Source organism: Carettochelys insculpta, chromosome 6, assembly GCF_033958435.1.
Source record: "Carettochelys insculpta isolate YL-2023 chromosome 6, ASM3395843v1, whole genome shotgun sequence".
Classification (NCBI taxonomy): domain Eukaryota; kingdom Metazoa; phylum Chordata; order Testudines; family Carettochelyidae; genus Carettochelys; species Carettochelys insculpta.
This window is the reverse complement of record NC_134142.1, coordinates 67,717,347-67,732,491: the sequence shown is the minus strand read 5'-3', so window position 1 is coordinate 67,732,491 and position 15,145 is coordinate 67,717,347. Positions and strand designations below refer to the sequence as shown.

The 15,145-nt window shown below is 45.2% G+C and overlaps 1 protein-coding gene across 1 annotated transcript in view; it reads left to right on the top strand.

Annotated features, from left to right (window-relative positions):
- The window catches only part of SMOC1 (SPARC related modular calcium binding 1), a 183,084-nt gene that overhangs the window by 71,124 nt on the left and 96,815 nt on the right, over nucleotides 1–15,145 (top strand). The window contains exons 4-5 of the mRNA XM_074998874.1: nucleotides 10,866–10,965; nucleotides 14,100–14,147. Of these exons, the coding sequence (XP_074854975.1) occupies nucleotides 10,866–10,965; nucleotides 14,100–14,147 (148 nt within the window). The remainder of the gene's footprint in view (nucleotides 1–10,865; nucleotides 10,966–14,099; nucleotides 14,148–15,145) is intronic.

The following is a 15,145-nucleotide window of genomic DNA, read 5'->3' as shown; positions in this document are numbered from 1 at the left end:
AAGCCTTATACAACTGTGTGGAAAGCAACAAGAACTGAGGTGGGGGAGCTGCATAAATCTTTCTACCCATCATCTGGTTTGATTGGGGAAAAGGTGACCATGAACAGATAATTGGAAAAAAGTTGAAGTAGCTCTAGGGGGCCCTCTGTTCCCTAGCAAGGACTGTCACTCTCGTGTGGGTCTTCATAGTCACAATAGACGCTGTAAATGAAGTCCTCAATTGAAACTTTAAAGGGCACGATCCATAGTCTATGCAGACTGAAGGATGCCGCCTACTACTACTACTACTAGAAGTACAAGATAATTGGTTATGAATCTGGAAGATCCTAATTACACTTTCTGGTTGCTGGGCTAGCATTGTTCTGACTGCTAAACGTTCTGCGATCACTTCTAGTATCATAGACTTTAATCTCCCAGTGTTGTGTTTGAAAAGCTAATTTAGGTAGGCCTGAGGTTTTGTTTTTGTTTTTCATTTTCGTCAGCAGCTCTGAGTCCCATGCTTGAGGGGGGCATAGAAGAGGTATAGATGAGCCCATTATCTGGTAGTGTGAACCACTGTTTCAGTGCAGCAGCAGTTTATCAATGTGTAATGATGGAGTAGTGTAGTGTTCGTTCTTCGTGAATCTCATGATATGTGGTCATGTACTTCCTGTAATCTATCTCCAGGAGCTAGGTCTTGAAGTTTTCAACTTGCTTTTTGAATAAAAGTTTCTGGCCCTCATGAGTGTGGGGAAAACATTGAAAATGTGACCCCATGGTCACAAATTCAAACAGAAGGCAAAGCAATAAATCCCAGTGTGTAATTGTCATGGTATTTGGGGAGGCCTGACTTTTGGCTTGGGTTTTTTGACTTTTTTGGAGTTGGCCATGCTGCTCTCTGGTGTGTCAGAACTCACTTCTGCCAGCACAGAGACCCCTCAGCCCCTTGAAGAATGGAAGGATCGCAAAAATGAATGTGGGAGGCTAGAAGTTGGGAAGAATAGGAACAAGGGGCATGGCCTAATTGAGGGTTGGCCACCTGCAGCTCCGGAGCTGCATGCAGCTCTTTAAAGAGTCACTTGTGGCTCTGGACGCAGTGCCACTGACTCCTCTGTGGCTCCCTGCAATGCCACTGCTGAAACAGTAGAACTAAATGTAATTGGTTTAACATCTGCCAGAGAGGCGGGATGGAGTCATCTGTTAAGCCAATTGACTTTATTTCAGCCGCAGCAGGACAGGAAGTGGACGTTGCTCGAGCAGCCACACTCCTCCAGTGGACATCGCTTGGTTCACCTCCACACCAGCCTTCCTTTCACTTGGTGCACATGGCCACCTGGTGTGGGCTACCCAGCCACCGCCAGGGATGAGTTAGTCCTGGGGGCTGGCTTGGGGCTGAAGCAGGCTAATCCTGTGGATAGGGGTGATAGGGTTTGGGGCTGAGAGGGGTTAATCCTGGGGACTGGGGTTGTTGGATGAGGGGTAAAACTTGGGGACAGTGGAACAAGTTTGGGGATTGAGGGCTGAAGCGGGTAAAGCCTGGAGCTGGGGGGCAAGGGGGCTGAGGGGGTAGAGCCAGGGAAAGGGGTATGGAGGGTTGATGGGAACACTGCTCCTTCCTGCTTAACAGCCTATCCCTATGCGCAGCATTTTCCTTGTCCTTATTTGCTCTCCAGTCCAGGGTGAAACTAACTTAAACTTTCTACCTGGTACAAATCATTGTGTGTGCACTGTTCTTAAAACGGAGGCTACAAAAATGTTTTCATCTTAAGGACCATCTTATCGTCACATGCATTGCAGGTCTTGAAGTATAGATTTTTGTATGTGAATTGGGGGGGGAAAAGGGCTCTGCTTGCTATTGGTTGCAGACCCCTGGCAGTTAGGATTTGAAATCTTGAAACTTCTGCTCAGTGTTTGAGCCATAGCCCGTGGGCAGGGCTACCACTCAGGAAGGGTAGAGAGTATAAAGCCTGCTGGTAAGTGATGAGGGTGATTGCAAACAAGAGGGAGTTTTGAGAGGGGAATTTAGATGGGGTGTTGAGAGGGGAGCTAATTCCTGTTGACACTCTTGAAAACTTCTGTACTGAACTGTACCCCTACGTAGCACCATTTAAATAATCCCATATACAAGGCAGTCAGAAGCCCAGCAACAGCTGGGGGAGGGGGTATCTGTTTGTTGCATCCCGTGTAGTGTGTATGGTTACCTGCCCCATGGCCAGGTGGCCTATGTGGGCATTTGGTGCAAGGAGCTCCTGGCCTTCACAGCCCGAGGTGCAGGGTTTGGAGACCAGGGTGGCTGAACTGCAGAAGCTGAGGGAGGCAGAGAAGTATGTTGATGAGGCTTTCAGGGATGCTGTAGAATTCTCACCTGCAGTCAGACAGCCATTGTGCTGTTGAGGATGAAAGGCTTAGGGAAGGAGAGCAGTCAGTGGAAGCAGAGGGAAACCATCCCATATTTGGTGACCCTCCTTTTGCAGAAGATGATATGGTATCCTCCTGCACTGAGGATGCCTCTTCGGGGGAGGGAATGCCAGTCAGTAGGAAAAGGCAGGTATTAGTAATGCATGATTTGGTCCTTAGAAACATAGATATCTAGGTTTGTGATGACCAAGAAAACCCTGTTTGACTTGCCTGCCTGGTGCAAAGGTTGCAGATCTCTTGAGGCTTCTAGATAGACTTATATGTAGTACTGGGGAGGAGCTGGTGGTCATGGTACATGTAGATAAATGACCTAGGGAAGATTTAAGAGAGCTGTCCAGGAGCTAAACTTAGGCTGCTAGGAAAGAGACTGAAATCTAGGACCTCTACGGTGGCATTCTCAAATGCTTCCAGTTCCACGCCCAGGGCCAGGTAGGCAGGTGGAAATTCAGAGTCTCAATACATGGATGAGACAATGGTGTAGAGAGGAGGGGTTTAGATTTATTAGGAACTGGAGGTGCTCTTGGGATGGGGGAGCCTGTCCCAGAAGGAAGGACTCCACCTAAACCAAAGTGGAATCAGACTGCTGGCACTTAGCATTAAAAAGGTCGCAGAGCCGCTTTTAAACTAAGAAAGGGGGGAAAGCTGATTGTCCGATCCACATGCTGCTCTGCACGAGAGACTTCTCTGAGAGGAGACTCTATTGATAGAAAATTTCTAGGTTTTAGTCAAGAGGAGAGGGTGGAAGAGGATAAAGTATGGGCTGGATCAGAAGAGGAACAATCTTCTGAAAAATCAGGAAAGGGCATACAAATAGTGACCAGCTTTTAAAGTGCTTATATGCAAATGCTAGAAGCCTAAATAATATGGGTGAACTAGAGTGCCTTGTATTGGAGGAGGATATTGATATAGTAGGCATCACAGAAACTTGGTGGAATGAGGACAATTAATGGGGGACAATTATACCAGGATATAAAATATATCAGAAGGACAGAACAGGTCGGGAAGTGGCACTATGTGAAAGAAAATGTAGAATCAAATGAAGTAAAAATTGTACATGAATCAAAAGGTTCCATAGAAATTCCATGCTCTAATAAGAGTATGGTGGTAGGGCTATACTATCAACCACCTGACCAGGACAGCAATCATGACTATGAAATGCTAAGGGAGTTTAGGGAGGCAATCAAAGTTTAAAAACTCAACAGTACTAGGGAGTTCAGTTATCTCCATGTTGACTGGGTACATGTCACATCAGGACAAGATGCAGAGATAGAAACTTCTTGACACCTTAAATGATTGCTTCTTGGAGCAGCAAGTTACAGGAACCCACAAGAGGAGAATCAATTCTTGATTTAGTTCTGAGTGGAGTGCAGGATCTGGTTCAAGTAACTAACAGGACTGCTTGGAAACAGTGACCATAAAAAATAACATTTAACATTCCTGGGGTGGGAAGAACATCTCAGCGTCCAATACTGTGGCATTTGATTTCAGAAAGGGGAACTAGGCAAAAATGAGAAGGTTGGTTAAACAGAAAATAAAAGGTACAGTGATTAAAATGAAATCCCTGAAAGCTGCATGGAACCTTTTAAAACTCACTATAATAGAGGTCCAATTTAAATTTTCAGGAGGAAGGGACTTCCGGAAGGAGGACTTCCTTCTGGGAGATCCCCCAGCGCCTGCACGTCTGCGTGCTGTTTTGGAGTCCATATGTGACCGTATGCTAACAAGGTGCTGGAAAGTTACATCTGTGCCTCATTAGTATTTTTCAGGGCATTTATTAGCATGCCACATTTTCCAAAAGTGGCATGTGTAGAAATGGCCAAAATGTTTAAGTATGTCAGAAGCAGAAATCCTGATAAACAACCTGTGGGGCCCTTAGACGATCAAAATACAAAAGGGGCGCTCAAAGATGACAGTTATTGTGGAGAAACTCAATGAACTCTTTGCTTTGGTCTTCGTGACTGAGGGTGTGAGTGAAATTCCCAAACCTGAGCCATCCTTTATAGGTGACAAATCTGAGGAATTGTCCAAAATTGGTGTCATTAGAGGAGGTTTTGGAACTGATCAATTAAAACTAACAGTAACAAGTCACCAGGACTAGATGGCATTCACCCAAGAGTCCTGAAAACTCAAATGTGAAATTGCAGAACTGTTAACTGTGGTTTGTAACCTATCCTTTTAAATCAGCTTCTGTACGCGGTGACTGGAAGATTGCTAATATAATGCTAATATTTAAAAAGGGCTCTAGAGGCCAGTAAGTCTAACGTTGGTATTGGCCAAATTAGTTGAAACCCTAGTCAAGAATAAAATTGTCAGACGCACAGAAGAACCTAATTTGTTGAGCAAATGTAGTCATGGTTTCTGTAAAGGGAAATGTTTTACTAATCTTAGTTCTTTGAAGGGGTCAACAAACGGATAAAGGGGATTCAGCAGATATAGTGTATTTGTCAAAGGCTCTCTGAAAATCCAAGGTCCCTGACCAAAGGCTCTTAAGTAAATTAAGTTGTCACAAAATGGCCATGTCTACACTAGCCCCAAACTTCGAAATGGCCATTTCAAAGTTTACTAATGAAGTGCTGAAATGCATATTCAGCGCTTCATTAGCACGCAGGCAGCTGTGGCACTTTGAAATTGACGCGCCTCGCTGCCGCGCGTCTCGTCCCGATGGGGCTCCTTTTCGAAAGGACCCTGCCTACTTCCAAGTCCCCTTATTCCCATGAGCATTCATGGAGGACCTGAGCCAAAGCCTGTTCAAGTTATTTTGGTGACTTTGCTGAGGCCTGTTGTCTTTTGGATCAGGCCTTGATTTCGAAGTGTGGCCTTATACATGGCCACCAAGCTACCTGATTTACAGTATAGGCAGATGCTTGCAAAAAGTGGAATTGGATTAAAATCTTAATCTGTTCTTTAAAAAAAAAACAAAAAAAAAAACAAAAAAAAAAACAAAAACCTTGAACATAACACTTACATGGACTGAATGACTTTGTGTAAGGGAGACTTTTTATCAGCCCATTGGGGTATAACTCACCTTTGGGTAAATCATTTGCCCCAAATTTATGCCATCCGTTTATACAACACCATTTAAATATTCAGTGCCTTTTTTTCTATTACAATTCACACACACACACCTATTTAAAGGTGTGTCTGAACTCTTTGGCTGAAAAAAAGAATGATCTCAGTTACATTATCTGGCACAAATGTGCAATATGTTTTTGCACGTATTCAGCTGTACTGTACTTCCCAAAAAGCACACGGCATGCACACAATTTTATATAAATGAGAATAAAATGGTGGTGTACCTTGAAAGAAAACAGCAAAAAAATGTTTGTAAACTCCTAGCTGCTATACATGTTGAGTGGGGAAAAAAAAACACATGCCGTTGCTGTAGTGTATTGCACCCATTTCTGAAATAAGAACTCTGCTAAAATTGCACTGCAAAAGGAAATGTCCTTGTCTGTAGGTAGCACCCTCTGACACAGGTTTAAAATCCCAATCTCTGTACCTTGTCTAATAATGGGCAAGACTTTTACTGCTAGTTGTCCTGACAGCAGCACAATTTAGTGTGTGTGTTGTGTGAAACATGTAATTACCAAAATAATCCTAAAATATATGGGGGGTGGGGAGAACAATAGTTTCTTTATATGTCATTTTGCATGGGTCTGAGCATTCCACTAACTAGACTGACTCACAAGAATCATTACTAAATGATGAATTGTTCATTATTCAAAGACACCATAAATGTAATCTGCGATCCATTCCATGATGTGTGGGGAAGAAATAGAAGTGTGCGAATGGCAATGACCATGACTAGAAGTGGTGTGTGCAGGTATGCATGCACTTACTGTTGTTTTTTGGCTGCAAGATGTGGATTTAGCTTGAGGTAAAACGATTGCCTTGAAAGTGACTAACCCAAGACACACACACGATGCTGGATTTATATTTGCTCATAGGTCTCCTTTTATATGAAATATGCAAAGCCTTTTAAAAGCTCATCATAGTCTCTAAACAAACTTGGATACTTTAAGGGAGTGGGTCCAGCTCTTGGACTGGACGTATCCTAAGTTCGAAGTGATCCCTCTGCCACCAATGAAGGAAGTGCGGTAGTGGGTCAGTGCCACTGCCCTTCCTGATGTGGAGAGGACTGATGGGAATATTGTTTAGAAGGCTTGAAAAGAGGTGGGCAGACAGAACCCAGCCGTTCTCAGTCTGTCTTTGCAGAACTGAAGCTAAGGAGACATCTATAAGTTTATGCAGGCATACTGTGACTGTCCATATTATGCAAAATTCAATTTTAATTTTATTTTTTAACCTTGTTCTTATGAATCTGAATTGAAGTGTCCACAAACCTTCTTGGAACTTGACCCACCATTTTTCTGTGTAGAATTTCCACACCCCCATTGCCCTATGCAAGTTTGACAGTGTGAGCAGTGCATGGTGAGTAGCTATCTCACTGTGCATTAGCCCCAGTTGCTTGTGGATATATCATGTTAGAATCTCAGAACACAAAGCACTGTCCCGGAATTCAGAGCACCCAGTAACAGAATTCAGCCCTCCCCCAAACCTGCCTGGGTTTCCTGTGCCGCTCGTCTTCTGCGGACTTTGGTATAGCGGCGGGCAGCTGTGCTATCGGCCCTCTCTACCCCCTGCCCAATTCAGTCAGCTGTGCATCTGGACCTTTATATTTGCAGGCCTGGGTGCTGCAGAATTCAAATTCAATCAAAATTTTGCAGGCTTCCTGTGTCAGGTTTCCTGTGCATCTGAATAGAGAGTAGCAGAGAAGGAAGCAGCCATACATGGAGGGCCACTGCATAGCTTTGTGAGATTGAATCATAGAACAATAGAGCTGGAGGAGACTTAAAAAAGCCATTGCGTCCAGCCCCTTGCCCTAAGCAGCACCAAACTCATCAGATCAGTGCAGCCAGGGCTTTGTCGAGGCAAAACTTAAACACCTCCAGGGATGGAGACTCCACTACTTCCCTGGGTAGACCATTCCAGTGCTTCACCACTCTCCTAGTGAAAGTTTTTCCTAATGTTCAACGTGGACCTTCCTAACCATAGCTTAAGACCATTGTTCCGTATTCTGCCATCTGTGATCACTGTGAACAGCTTCTTTGCAACCTCCTTTCAGTAAGTTGAAGGCTGTTCTCAAATCCCACCTCAGTCTTCTCTTCTGCAGACTAAACAGTCCCAATTTCCTCAACCTTTCTTCATAGGTCATATACTTCAGCCCCCTAATTATTTTGGTCACCCTCCGCTGGACCCTGTCCAGTGTGTCCACATCCTTCCTATAATTGGGGGTCCAGAACTGAACAGAGTACTCCAGATGCGGCCTCACCAAAGCCAAATAGAGGAATAATTACTTCTCTGAATCTACTGGCACTGCTCCTCTTGATGCAACCTAATATGCCATTAGCCTTCTTGGCTACAATGGCATGCTGCTGACTCATGTCCAGCTTCTTATCCACTACAACTCCCAGGTCCTTTTCTGCAGAACTGCTACTAAGCCAATCAGACCCCAGCCTGTAACAATGCTTGGGATTCTTCCAGCCCAAGTGCAGGACTCTGCACTAGTCCTTATTGAGCCTCCATCAGATTTCTTGCAGCCCAGTCTTCCAATTTGTCTGTCACTTTGGACCCTATCCCTACCCTCCAACGTATCTACCTCTCCCCCTAGCTTAGTGTCATCCACAGACTTGCTGAGGGTGCAATCCAACCCCTCATCCAAGTCACTGATAAATATGAGGAACAGAACAGGAGCCAGACCTTGGGGCACTCCACTAGAAACTGACCGCCATCCTGACATCGAGCTGTTGATCACTACCCTCTGGGCCCGACCTTCTAGCCAGCTTTCTATCCATTTTACCATTCATTTATCCAATCCACATTCCTTTAACTTGCTGACAAAAATATTGTGGGAGACCATATCAAAAGCTTTGCTAAAGTCAAGATAAATCATATCCATTTCCGCCCCCCCCCCTCCACAGAGCCAGTTATCTCATCATAGAAACCAATCAGATTGGTCAGGCATGACTTGCCCTTCATGCATCCATGCTGACTATTCCTGATCACTTCCCCTCCTCTAAGTTCCTCAAAATGACTTCCTTGAGGAGCCCCTCCATGACTTTTCCAGGGACTGATGCAAGCCTGACTGGTCTATAGTTCCCTGGATCATCCTTCTTCCCTTTTTTAAAGATGGGCACTACATTTGCCTTTTTCCAATCATCTGGGATCTCTCCTGATCTCCATGACTTTTCAAAGATAATGGCCAAGGGCTCGTTAATGACATACGCCAACTCCCTCAGATGAATTAGGTCCGGGCCCATGGGTTTATGTATGTTTAGCTTCTTTAGATAGCTCCTAACTTGTTCTTTCCTTACCAAAGGCTGTCCACCTTCATCCCAGGGTGCATCATTTATCACATTAGTCTGGGAGCTGTCCTTGTCTGTAAAGACAGAGGCAGAGAAAGCATTAAGGACTTCAGCTTTCCCTACATCTGCCACTGGGTTACCTCCCTCATTCAGTAGGGGCCCCACGCCCTCTCTGATCATCTTCGTCTTGCTAACATGCCTGTAGAAACGTTTCTTGTTCTTCAGATTTCTCACGAGTCGCAATTCCAGTTGCGCTTTCACCTTCCTGATGACTGCCCTACATTCTCGAGCTATACATGTTATATCCCTCCCTAGACATCTGTCCAAAGGGCTTTTTGTAACCCTTTTTGTAAGCTCCCTTTTGGTGCCTGTTTTCCAAGGATTTCCCCAGTAAGCCAGTCTGTTCTCCTACCATATTTACTTCTCTTGCTGCACATTGGGATGGCTTCTTTCTGCACCTTCAGTAGGGCTTCCTTAAAATACCACCAGTTTTCCGGTACTCCTTTTCCCCTTCATGGTAGCATCCCATGGGGTTCTGCCCATCAGGTTCCTGAAGGAGTCAAATTCTGCTTTTCTGAAGTTCAAGGTGTGTAATTTACTGCTCTCTCCTTCCTTTGGTCAGGATCCTGAAGTCTACCATCTCATGATCGCTGCTTCCCAGGTTGTCATCCACCTCTACCTTCCCTATTAGTTCCTCCCTGTTTCAGTAGCAGGTTGAGCTGCACAGGACCTTTGGTCAGGTCCTTCAGCACTTGTACCAAGAAGTGATCCCCCACATTCTCCAGAAACTTCCTGGACTGCATGTGTACCGCCGTATTGGTCTCCTACCAGATGTCAGGGTCATCAAAGTCCCCCATGATAATGAGAGCCTGCGATCCAGAAACTTCTCTGTCTTTAAAAAAAAGCCTCATCATCCTGATTTGGCGGCCTATAGCAGACGCGAACCACCACATCTCCAGTGGTACATATGGGACACTTCTGGAGGCTAATAAATTTGAATTAAAGATGTGGCGCTTCCATACTAGCCTTTATTTGAAATTTGAAATTGACGCTATACCCATCCAATAATATCGACATTTTGTTATTGGTATTAGGTCTCACTAATTCAAGCTAATGTATTTACAGTGAAGACAGTGACATTTTAATATTGAGCTAACTCCTTTAAATTTGATTTTATCTCATAGTGTAGATCCAGTTGATGAATGAATAAATGTTCACCAGAAAGATACTGGAAGTACTGGTATGCAGCTGCAGCCGAGGCAGAAAGTGTGGTTGGAGATGAGATGCTGCCTTTCAGTGCAATGCAGATGGTTTAGCACTAATGCAACATTTATGTAGTAAGGTCTCTTCGTTGCCTGCAATATGAAATAAAACTCTTAATGTCCGCCAGGTGATGACTAATTCATATAAACCTGCTATTGTTTGCTTAATGTGGTAAGAGTTGTGCTACCACCTGACCAGGGATACCACCCCAGGTAGCTTTGATTGCTAACCAGAAACCTTGGAGTATTTAGAATCCGTGGCCGTATTTTCGTACAATAATATTATGGTGGTTTGTGTCCATTAAGATGGAAAGCTAACGTGTGGGGAATGGAGAATGTTCAAACTCGCCTGCAGAAGTAATACCAAGACAATGCATGCTGCCATCTGGCTGGAAAAGCTGTTGTGCACACGGACATCTGCCGCTCGTTGGGCTTGGGGTTAGTGGAGTTAGGGAAGACTTTACTGACCCCGGGTGCAATTGAAAGGGCTAGTACGACCGTCAGCCGTGTCCGCGCATATGTACGGAGGATGGTAAGCAACATGGTGACAGAATAAATATGAACTAAAGGGAAAGACAGAGTGGGGTGTAATGCTAAGCCATGGCTGAAATATTTTCTGAGGAGATTCTACCAGTTGCCTCCTGCTCTGATCGGCCCAAATTGAAAAAAGCCTTTCTCATTCACCATCTCCTATTCTGAAGGGATGGCCCTTCCAAGCTGAGGTTTGCTTTTAAGGCGCTGGGGTAAGCAAGGATGCACAAGAGAAAAGAGAGATGGGCATAACGGAGGACACTCTGAGAAATGATGTGTCTTGATCCTTCTTCTTTTCTTTCCCAAACAGGTGCAATGCCATACCTACACTGGATACTGTTGGTGTGTCACTCCTGATGGTAAACCCATTAGTGGTTCTTCAGTACAGAATAAAACGCCTGTATGTTCAGGTACTGTGGCCTGGGATTACATAAATATTTACTGGATGTTTTAAACTACTGGCGGAAGAATGGGAGGGGAGCTGTTCTGTTCTTAGTGCCAATTGTTCAGTATTTGTGAATGACTATCAGTTTGGCAAACTAAAACTATGGTTGTGTCCACTGTGCACCATCAGTTGTGTGCACCTGAGCTCATGTGGGAACTTTTTCAAACTTTCTCCTGGTTGTAGAAGTTCTATTGTTTGATTGGGGGTGGGATCTGCAATAGAAGGCTTGCAGAAAATAGCTAAGGTAGAGAGGTGGAACTGGAATTTGGAATCCAGGGATGGGATATTTTCTAATTTAACTGTACTTCAGAAGATTTTGTGGGGGTGTTTTTAAGAATGGGACAATACAGGCTGATAGATGCAGTAAGCCCTTTGTGGGAAGGAAAGGTCAGTTAGTGCAGAAGAACAAAAGTTAGAGCCTCTCTTGAGAGCTTCATCATTTTCATAACGCAGTGAACACTGCTTTTAAGTGGTGGACTATCTTCACTCTCCCCATCCTGTTTACTGACCTTTTTGTCCTCCCTCCTCCCCCCATGTACATGGCTACCATTCCAGTTCTATGCAAGAGGGGGATTGTAGATATTGAGGGTTAGCATAACCTCTCTTACACTAAGAAAAAAAGAGCAAGTAGGCTGTAGCAGTGCCTGGAAACAGTTAGCTTTACACAGCTGTGCAAACCACCACTGGCTCTACCCTGGTCTCTCTAGAGAGCTTCCTTTCACTGCTGTTCCATAAACACCCTCACCTGTGAATGTCCCATAGAATGAAGAGTGTATGAGTATACACAGGTGACGGAGTTGGAGGGGAGAGGAAAGTTTCCTGGCCATGCCATTGAGCTAGTGAAAGCTGGCAAACTGGATGGGTTAATAGTATCAAACTCCAACCATTGGGTCAAATATGAGAACTAGAGGTAGAGTATGAAGGCAGCAGTTATATTACTTTGATGGTCTTAGAGTGCATAGAGACCATGCTCCAGTTTTTGCTATAGGTCACTACAGCTAGTTGGTACACTGTAGGGTGAGTGTCTTCTACCTGAACACCCAGAATTTTAATGCTTACTTCTTAAAACTGATCACAAATGAAAACACCCAGCTTTGGTTTAGAAAGATGTTGAGTTCCCATGACCTCTCACTACAAAGTGGATTTGGAAACACTGTTTATGGTCAGTGTTGCATTATGTTCAGGAGTGCCATATGTAAATGCCTTAAAACAGCTATGCTGCAATCTGTCCAGCTCCTTGTAGAAGCAATAAGACTTCCATGCAGCCCCAGAGCAACAGTTTGGCTGCCTTTGACTTTGTTACGCTTGCCTCTACTCCTATTGTATTCACACAGTACTTGGCTACGAACAGGGGGACACTTTATCCCACCTGGCATAAGAAGTCTGCCTAAGGGTACTGAAGCTCCTGTGGGTTAGAAAGGAGCTGAGACTACACTGCCTCCTCTCCCCACAGTGCCAGAATATCAAAAAACTCAGGTCTGATCCAAATAAGAGAGCATTTGCTGTGTGGAGCTGCCATGGTCAGTGGGAAGATGCTATGTGAACTGTTTACACCTGAGCCAATTTTTTAAAAAGAGTCCCAGACCTTTAAATGGGAAGTCTGTGCACCTGCGTGGTCAATAAGACATCGTGGGATGACATCCGCATAACCAAGTGCAGTTTCTAGCTGATCTTTTGTTGATAGAATTTGGCTGCAAAAAGTTCTAGTGGTTTTGCTGAGAGGTATTTTTTCCTATTCTGTCTGCAAAGCAAGAATGTGGTATTGTTTGTTCTTTTTAAGGCAGGAGGACTATTTCAGTGTGTTTCCAATGTAGGGGTCTCAAACTCGCTGCCTGAGCAGTTCCACAATCTGGCCTGCACGTGGCTCCCAGCACCTGGGAGGGCACCTGGGAGGGTGTCTGGTACCCTTAGTCCAGCTCCTTTGCCCAAGGGATGTGACCTCTGGGATTACAGGGGAACATGGAGCAGGGCGGCAGCAGGAGCCACAGGGAAGCAGAGCTGCCTAGCAGCCTGCTGTTCTCTGCTGCCATCTCTCAGGCTACCTCAGTTGCTCACTTCACTGTGGTGGCAGGAAATAGATGCCCCAGAACAGGCTGGCTTGATAGATGGCTGACTAGCTCTGCTTCCCCATGGCTCCTGCCTAGGCCCCAACTGGCTACCCTGAGTAAGGGGGACCATCCCATCCAAAGGACAGTTGGGGCAGACCCCTTGGGACCCGGGGGTGGCTGGGGCATGCGTCCCTGTGAATGGGACAGCTCTGCACACATTCCACCCCACCCCCCTCTGGCCAGCAGTAGTGCAGAGCTTGTAGCCAGAAGCTGCTCTAGGCTTTCCGCACTTCCAGCGGTGGCACTTGGGGCTCCTGGGGGGAGGAGATGTTAAATTGCTTGGGGGTAGTGGGCAGGGCTGGGGTGCATGTAGGGGAGAGGGACACCCCTGCAGGGTGCAGTGCCCACTGGCCCACTAGGAGGATTTGAAACACTGGCCCTAACACACTTCACATTAAGTGCCGATCATGGGCCATTTTTCACCCTGACTGGATAGACTTGGTCAGCTCTGGCCCTCCCCTTTATTGAGAAACACCCCCCCACCCTTAAATCCTCCTCTGAAACCGCCCCCACTCATGGGCAGAGACCTGCTTCATCAGATGCAGAAAAGCTTATGCTCCAAAATATCTGTTAGTCTAGCAGGTGCTGCAGGACTTCTTTTTTTGAAGATACGGACTAACATGGCCACATCTCTGATACTCGCCCTGAAGTAAACTGAGTTTGAAATCCCTGCTCCAGTGTTTAGTCAACTAATCCTGATGCCTATTGACAAAATTACATGGGCAAAGCCTAAGGGTCTCTTGTCCAATCTAACCCTTATTTGACAGCCTTAATGCATATAATTTTGTTCCTTGTGCTGCCTTATGTGTTTGCCGTGGACTCCTATAGTTGGATCTCGTGACCCTATGTGCAGTGGTGGCAGGTAGAACCGTCCCCCTGGATTAAGCTATTGAAGTATATTTTGTGTGCTTGTGTGTGTGTATGTGTTTGATCATGCTGCCTCTGAACAAACCAGGCCTTACCTCTTTTTGTTTTTGTTTTTCCCTTAAAGGTTCAGTAACAGATAAGCCATTGAGCCAGGGTAACTCTGGGAGGAAAGGTGAGTGGAGTTCTGCACTTCAGGAAAATGTTTGATTAGTGTTGTCCAACCTGGCCTCTTCAGCTCAGATAGAACTTGTGTTTATAAAACAGTCTTACACTTACTTCAAAAGATGTGGAATAAGGTGTCATCAAATCCAATACGCTACCCTCATGGGATAGAACGGTGCTTTTATGAGGACAACAGGGTAGTTAGGGTGTCTTGGAGGGGCAGCAGATTCAGCTTAACCTCTTTGCTTTGTCTTTTATTACTGGCAGTTATTTGTTAAGCTCACCCAGAAAAATATGCTGTTGAGTGGTGAGAACACAGGAGTAGGGGTCATGGGCAGTGATGTGCTTAGAGCAGTCACTTAAGGTGAGATTTTTTCAGAATTAGTCTGCCAGATGAAACTCCCACTGAGTTGAGTAGAAGCAGATTTTTGGCTAAGTGCTTGTGAAAGTGGCATCCTTAAGCCTTTCGTTGCTGCACAATTTTATTTCCCTTAACTTTTTCTGGAAAGCATTAAACAGAAGAATTGAAAATGTTGTATCTATTCCTGTTATGGCTGTACACATTGCTTGTCTTGTAAAACGAGTTTGTAAAGTCTAAAATTGGAAAACAGATGCTGATGGAATGGGGTTTGGGGAACAGTGGGTGTTCATGGGAAATCCATTGGTTCCTGGCTCATTCCCATTGTATACCCCAAAGCCCAGTTGAGTGTCATCTTAGTTTCTCCTTGGCTGTGTCTACGTGTAAGCACCCCTTTGAAAGGGCAGAAGTCAAAAGAGGGCAGTTGAAAGTGCAGCTTTCGAAAGGCAGCAACAGCATGTTAAAAGTGGATTGATGGGTTGGTCTGCCCTGTCAAAGGGCCACTGCAGCCTTTCAAAAGGGAGCGTCCACCCAGCTCCAGGCACTCTTTTGAAATAAGGGCGGCAGAAATGCTGCAGATGGGGTCCCATGGCCAACAAGCCCTTCTGGGGCTGCAGCTGGCCACTCCCTTAAAGGGCCCCCATGCCCAG